The sequence below is a fragment of the Tupaia chinensis genome, unplaced genomic scaffold, assembly GCF_000334495.1.
Source record: "Tupaia chinensis unplaced genomic scaffold, TupChi_1.0 Scaffold000178_1, whole genome shotgun sequence".
Taxonomy (NCBI): Eukaryota; Metazoa; Chordata; class Mammalia; order Scandentia; family Tupaiidae; genus Tupaia; species Tupaia belangeri.
The window spans coordinates 1,174,626-1,181,909 of NW_006159653.1; the positions used below are offsets into that span (position 1 = coordinate 1,174,626).

The window sequence follows — 7,284 nt, forward strand, 5'->3', positions numbered from 1 at the left end:
ACCGCGCGCCCCCCCCCCCACGGGTCCCCCCGGCCCGAGACGGCACAGCCCCCGACGATGCCCACCCGCTCACAGCCTGGGCGGGGGCCTGGGAGGCCAAGGAGGGGCCGTGAGGGATGGGCGAAGGGCGAGCTCAGCCAGTGAGTGGTCCCCGGGGGAGACGGGAACAGGAGGGACCCTGGGGCAGCGAGGGGTCTGTGGGGCCAGGACTCACCGGGGATCTTGGGCACAGACGCCCCCAGCCCGGGGAGGGTCAGGAGCAGTAACCACAGCATCTGTGGGGCGGGGTGGGGCCCGGGTCAGCCACCTGGGACCCGAACTCCAGGTCTGCGATTGGAGGGGGGGTGAGCGGGTGTCCTCACTGTCCAGGTCTGCGATTGGAGGGGGGGTGAGCGGGTGTCCTCACTGTCCAGGTCTGCGATTGTGTGTGTAGGTGTCCTCACTGTCCAGGTCCTTCTGCCCTCAACCGCTGCCCTCCCTCAGGGCCCTTTCTCTGGATGAAGGAAGCGGGCAAGGAGGGGCAAGCGGGGGAGGGCAGCCGCATGGGGACTGTCCAGGGCTGCAGGAAGGGAGCTGAGCACCCACGCTGGCCCCCAGCAGACCCGCTGGGACGGACCCCTCCTTCCTGGGGCTGGCTCCTGCCCGCCCTGAGTGGGCCCCGGGGGGTTTTGGGCAGGGAAGGAGGCTGGGCACTCACTGCCCCCGGCCGCAGGTGAGCTCTTCCGCAGAGCAGAGGCCGGGCAGTTGGGGTCCCAAGAAACACAGGCCCTGTGTGCATGTGTGCCCGGAATCCTGGAGGAGGGGGTGGAGGTGAAGGGGCAGTGGTGTGTCCACCCCCATTGGACTGTTTCTCTCTGCCTCTGTCTTTGTCTCTCTTCAGTGAGCACATGTGCTCCCTGCCATGAAGTGAGAGTGTGGCGAGGGGTGGCATGCTCAGCCCCCAGGTGGCAGCTGTGCCCCTCAGCGGCCGGTCTGCCTGGCTCTGCCCCGGCCAGCCCGGAGTGTGGTGTGGAGACCCAGACGCGGACGTGGACACAGACTCTGGGCACCTCCCATCGTAGGAAGGGGAGTCCCAGCCACCGTGCCAGGCCACCAGAGGATCCCCACACCCCGGGAGCCCAGAACCCACTTGGGGAAGACAGTCCAGGAGTTCTGCCAGCGCTGGGCCCCAGAACGAACATGCGGGCAGGCTCCCCACAGACCCTCCCTCGAAGCCCGACGCCCCCACCTGGGAGGGGCCCATATGCGGGCTCAGCCCCAGCCTCCCTTTGCCCCTGGCAGCCGCTCTGTGTTATCATGCAGTTCTGACCCCAACAGCCCAACAGCGATGGCCCCACAGCGCCAGCCATCCCTAGCGCGTGTGACTGTTCAGATCCGAGCTCCCTTCCCCTCCTGGGAAGCCCAGCCCCACCTCCCATGCTCATCCTTAATTCTGAGGATGCAAACATCCCGAGGGTGCCCCTCCAAAGGCACAGGGATATCCAGGCCCGTGGGCCGTGTGGTAAGAAGAGACCCACAGGCTGTGGACAGCCACCCGCAGGAGGGTCATGCCAGCAGGACACACATGAACACTCGCAAACACACAGACACTCGCGGATACACACAGAGCCACTCTCCTGTGCCACGTGGACCCCGGGACCCCTCCACAGCGACGTCCTTCCACTGAGCCTCCACTGAGCCTCGGGCCTCCCTGTGGAGGCTGCCCCACAGCAAGGCGCCTGCAGTTTCTGGTGCTCTCCGGAGGAGCTGCAGCACAGGAGCCCCCAGACTTCCACCAACAGCTCCCCAGCGACCCTGAAGGCCAGGTGCGGAGGGCTCACAGCCAGCCTCTCACCTCCCTACAGCCCCAGAACTGGGGCTCAAGTGTGAGGGGGACAGGAGGCCCCTCTGCAGTCACCCAGCCCCAGGCTGTGCAGGAGTCTGTGTGGCCTCAGCCCACCCACTGCAGGGGCAGGAGGGGTCCCCAGGGTGTGAGGGAAGACGTAGCCTGGTCGCCCTCTAGGAGGGGGTGCCTACAGGGAGAACTGCCTCTGGTCCCACCACCAGGATCCAGGCAGGGAAGAGGGGCACCCGCCCGGCCCCCGCCTGGCCCCCGCCGGGCCTCCATGTATGAAGCTGCAACAGGGGCCAAGAGGCTGGGGTGGGGTCAGCGGCCTTCCCACCCCTGCAAGGGAGCACCACCTCCTGCAAGATAGGAGGCGGGGCGGGCTCTGCTGGGCTGGCAGGGAGGTGAGGGCAGACTGCCCCAGTCTTGCCTTGCCACAGCGCCGGCCGCAGCCCAGTGCCCACCTCGTGAAGATCTGCCCAAGGTCCTGCCCCGACATCTGGCGGGGGCCTGGGGGCAGGAGGACTGAGGGAAGGCGGGAGTCCTGGGGCTGAGCCTCCGCCAAGAGCAGCCCTCTGAGGCCGGCCCCTGTCCTCTGCACCGCCCACTTTCCCAGCGGGGGGTGGGGGTGGAGGGGTGGGGGTGTCCCGGAGCCCCGCCCACTGCCCCTCGGTCACGCCCACAGGTAAGTGCGCTCCAGACAGCCTTTCTCCATGAGTTTTAATGAGACTCAGAAGGGCAGGGCAGCTGGGAGACGGCTCCTCCCAGCCTGGCCCCCGGTGGGGCTCACGCGGCAAAAAAAAACCGGCCAGGCGTCAGGGAAGAGACCGCACTTGGAGGGAGGAGGCCGACAGAGATCTCAGAGCAGGGGTGAAGGACAAGGTCTGGCTGAGGGGAGGAACAGGGGGAGCCTGCAGCCTTGAAGCCTGCCCTCTGCTTGGCCGCAGCAGCCTGCCCCTACCAGGGCCTCGGCGAGCCAATATGGTGGTAGATCCAAGACAAGTAGGTGGTCACGCGGGTATAGACGCCAGGGTAGTCGGGGCTGCCGCAGCCATGGCCCCAGCTCACCACCCCAATCTGGATCCAGGCGCCCTGCCAGTTACAGACTAGGGGGCCCCCAGAGTCGCCCTGTGGAGGAAAGAGACAGGGATCAGGGCTCGAGTGCCGCCTCGGCCACACCCAGGCTCCGAGCTCTCACCTGGCAGGCGTCGCGGCCCGAGCTGCCAGCACACAGCATGTCATCCTTGATGTACCGGCCGACCCTCAAGTACTGCTGCCTGCAGACCTGGTTCCCCACAACGGGCACCTCCACTTCCTGCAGGTGGTAGGGCGGGCCCAGGGCCTCTGCAGGGGAAGCCCAGTGAGCCCACCAGCCAGGTGGACTCAGGCAGCCAGCCTGGCCCTGCCCCTCGCCCTCCCCCACAAAGCACAGAGCTGAGGCTGCAGCTGGAGCCGCAGGTGCAGGTCGGGGTCCTCGACCCCCAGAATGCCGCCGTGTCCCCTGCAGGTACCCTGGGGCTAGCAAGACCCCGACCCTCCAGGGGTTTTCTAGGTCAGAGGGCTGACCGCGTGGGCACCAGGCCCCAGGGAGAGCTTGAGGGATGGGTTTTGTACGTTTACTGGGAAAAGCCGGAGCAAGGGCTCGTGCTTAGACATGCAGGAAGGCCTGGCATCGGGTCTCTCTCCACCGCTCAGAGGGAGACCCCAGCAAGCCACTGGGGCTCTCGGCCTCCCTGCTGCCCTCGGGACTGTGCAGGAATGGCCAGAGCCCAGCCACAGCAAGTGGAGGGTCATCGGGCCGGCCACCCTCCCTCTGCTCTGGCCTCTGCTCCTCAGTGAGGCTGCCTCAAGCTGCCATCACCACCCCAGCCAAGGGAGACCCCAGGAGGGGCCTTGCCCGACGCCTTGTCTGTAGAGCTTTGCCACGTCATCCCCCCAGCCCTTGGGGTGTCCTCTTCCCACCTCGTCACCTCAGCCCTCACCGTTGGCATGAATAGCACCCCAGCCGGTCACCCAGCACCCTGTGCCCGCGGGCACCGTGAGCCGGGCTGGCGGGAGGGTGACCAGGTTGACCTGGGCGGAGGGTGTCACGGGGACCTCGAGTTTGAAGAGTGCCACGTCACTCCCACCGTACACTTTCTTCAAGGGGTCGTACTTCGGGTGGAGGAAGATGGCAGCCACCTTCTGCCTGGCGTTGGAGCTCCACAGCCTCACCTGTCCTGCTTGGACCTGAAAGTCCTGGGGCCTTGAGTGTTTCCTGGGGTAGAAAACACCGGAAGCTTCTCAGAGGCTGGTGCACGACGGCAGGGAGTGGGGCCGCCTCTCAGCAGCCAGGGGCACCTCTCTGGCAGGGAAGAGAACTCCAGGAGGTCACTCACGCCCAGCACTGACTGCAGCGCCGCAAGCCCAGGAAGCTGCCCTCGACCCATGCCCCACAGCAGCCACGGCATGGCACTCACGCTGGGATGCAGTGGGCAGCGCTCAGCACCCACTGGCGGTGAATGAGGGAGCCCCCACACTGGAACTCCCACTTGCCGTACGTCGAGTTGAAGATCCACAGGCTGACCTGCCATGGCCACTTCCCGGCGGGGGCATCATGCCCTCCCACGATGCCCACCAGCTCAGCCTCTGGGTCAGGGTCTGAGAACAGAGTGAGAGTCTTCAGGGACCAGGCCTGCCTGCCTAGGGCCCTCCCCAGGGCCCAGGGTCACCCTCCCACCCAGGGCTGGTCCCTGAGAGGTCAGGGTCAGAGGTTCAGGGATGGAGCAGGCCTGGGTGTCAGGACTCACCAGGGGTCAAGGGCTGGGAGCCCCCCAGGCTGGGGAGGGCCAGGAACAGCAGCCACAGCATCTGTGGGGCAAGGGGAAAGCCTGGGTGAGGTGACCAGGGGCCAGGACCCTGGGGCCGGGGAGCGTGGAGGGCACGAGGGGTGAGACCGACAGTACCCTCCCCGTCCAGTCTCTGCCCTCTGCTCCCGGGGCCCTCAGAGCCCTTTATCCTCCCGGCCAGAATGGGTCAGCCCTCCGGGGGTGGGGCCTCCCGTGCCATGGGACCAAGGGTGACCACCATGGTCTGCCAGACAGGAACGCTGTGCCTTCCGTGAGCACAGCTGAGAAGCTGGGGCGGGAGGCAGGGGCAGCAGGGCAGGCGCTGCACATGGGGGAATTGAGTCGGGGCTACAGAGGGAAGGGCAGGGAAGGGCAGGGTGGAACGGGGAGGCCGCCCTTGCGGGGAGTGAGCTGTCTGTCTGACTCCCCTTCCCCTTTAAGGCACACATGGTCCTTGGCAAAAGCGCAGGCCTGGAGCCCAGCTGGCAGGTGTAACCAGGCCCTCCTCATGGTGGGAAACATCCCTTCTCCCCTCCCTCCTGGGATTATTTCCGAGGCTAGAAAAGGCACCCAGTAAGCAGGTGGTGGGTCTCCAAGAGCCCACCCCTCCCCTGCCCTGCAGGACAGCAGCCCTGTGGTTGAGACTTCAACTTTCAACGCCTCATTTGAAAACTCAGAGCTGGGGGCCTAGGCAGATGGGACTGGCGGGGCGCCAAGGCAGAGGGTTCGGGCTACACCCCGCCAAGCCACGGACAGGGCAGCATCGGACCAGGCGCTGCCCGCTGAGTGTGATACCTGGGATCAGCACCTCCCAAACGTGGTTTTGGGGTTTTTTGGGGGTTCTTTGTTTGTTTGGTTGGTTGGTTTTTGGGGGGGGGTTGTGACATAGTTTTCTCTTTCTTTTTTCAAAATAATTGTTTTATTTAGGGACCAGCAGTTGGCATAATGGCTATGTCACTAGACTCCCATGTGGTCGACCATAGTTTGAGTCCCAGACTCAGTGGCTTAAATGCACACCAGGAGCGTGTACATGCGTGCCCAAGATCCCGAGAGGAGAATGGAGGAGAAGGGATTGCGGTGTGGCCATCCCCCAGGGAGGTGATTTCTCGCTTTCTGTCTCTGTCTTTCTGGTGAGTTCACATGCCCTATAGCAAAAACCTCTCCAAAAAATATAATTATTATTATTTTCTTTAACTTTATTTTTTGTTTGTTTATTTTAATTTGACCAGAGAGGAGAGAGAGTGAGAAAGCAAGCCACCAAATCTGGGACTCAAACCGAAGTTGGCCATGTGGGAATCCATTGCCCCCAACCACCGCTCACTGGCCCCCTCAAACATTTTTAAAATTAATGCCAGAGTATGTGTACTCACCAGAGAGGAGAGAGACCGAGAGAAAGCACCCTCCCCATGGGGCATGGCCACCCCACTACCCGTCCTCCACTTCCCCGTCCTGTCGGGGTGGGGCACGCAAGCACACGTGCACACAGCGTTTTCCCAGCTGCAGGGGCCAGGATTCGAGTCTCAGTCAGCCGAGCGGCTCCGGCCCACAGTGCTCTCGGCTACACCAGGGCCGGCCCAAGAGCTGCGCCTCCCGAGCACACGCCCGAGGACCGCACCAACTGCTCTGGGCTGTCAGGGCCGACCTCCCACCACTCCCTCGGGGAAGCCATCACCTGTAGATTTGGCGGTCTTCAGGGTTCAGGGACCAGGCGCTCAGGAGAGCCCCTCACAGGGGACACTTCATCTGAAGACAGTGAGAGGGACACGGCCTTCCCTGGTGCCCATGCGGCAGAAGCAGGGCCAGCCCTCATCACGCCCAGCCCGGCCCATCTCTCCACACGTCCGCACTGCTAGGTCCTGGTCTGGGAGTTATGCTCTGGCCCCACGTGTGAGCACGGGGCGAGCTAGCCCTGGGGACATTTTCCTCTCGGCGGCTCACCTGGGGGCCTGGGCTCTCCACTGAGGGGTAAGTCCAGCTCTGGCAGAGTCCCCAGGGTAGCTTCGGAGAGTCACAGCCAGGAGACAAGCAAACAGAGGCCCCGGCCTGGGCCCTGCTGCCACCAAGCCAGCTTAGTCCTTCTGGGGCACCCCCAACAAGATGCGGGCTAGACTCCCGCCAGGAACAGGGATCCTCTGCCTGTACCCCGAGAGCCCACAGCTAGGGAGCCCAGCTGGTGGGGTGCATGTCTGTGTTTAAAGGGCTCTCAGCACGTGTTTGGGTGCAGGTGGGGAAGACACCCTGGCACCCGCCTGGTATGGACTCACCCTGCTGCACTGCCAGGTGTGCGCATTCGTACGGGCCGACCTGTGTTCCCGGAGGCCCAGCCCAGTAGCTGTGAGCGGGACCTTTTCTGGGAACAGGGTCTTCGCAGGTGCAGCCAAGTCCAAGCGAGGTGAGACCCGGGTGGTCTGGGCCCTGAAGGAGTATGGTTGAAGTCTGTGTGAGAAGAGGAAAAATGAGATGTGCAGAGAAGCCATGGCTGGAGGCAGAGGTGTGGACGCCCAGGCGGCCAGCATACTGGGGGCTGGAGGGGCAGGATCCCGGCACCTGGGAAGGGAGCTGGCCTGCTCATACCTTCTGTTCAGACTTCAGACGGGGTGGGGGGGGGGGGGTCATGCAGGGGCGTTGGGG

General features: G+C 64.5%; 1 protein-coding gene across 1 annotated transcript; it reads right to left on the bottom strand.

The window, feature by feature from the left end:
- Positions 1–2,649: 2,649 nt before the first annotated feature.
- Positions 2,650–4,777, bottom strand: LOC102476705 (mastin-like). Its single transcript, XM_014586999.2, has 5 exons — positions 4,615–4,777; positions 4,285–4,465; positions 3,808–4,082; positions 3,024–3,169; positions 2,650–2,953 (listed from the first exon to the last, which is right to left on the bottom strand). Exons 1-5 carry the CDS (start codon positions 4,673–4,675, stop codon positions 2,783–2,785), a joined length of 834 nt encoding a protein of 277 aa, XP_014442485.1. The 5' UTR covers positions 4,676–4,777; the 3' UTR covers positions 2,650–2,782.
- Between the last annotated feature and the right edge of the window lie 2,507 nt (positions 4,778–7,284).

Excerpts from the sequence above, each read along its gene's own strand:
- LOC102476705 (XM_014586999.2), bottom strand. The coding sequence starts at position 4,675 with ATGCTGTGGCTGCTGTTCCTGGCCCTCCCCAGCCTGGGGGGCTCCCAG. Across the intron at positions 4,083-4,284 it reads GCTGCCCACTGCATCCCAGC|GAAACACTCAAGGCCCCAGG; the intron begins GTGAGTGCCATG and ends TTTCTACCCCAG. Across the intron at positions 2,954-3,023 it reads CGGGCCGCGACGCCTGCCAG|GGCGACTCTGGGGGCCCCCT; the intron begins GTGAGAGCTCGG and ends TTTCCTCCACAG.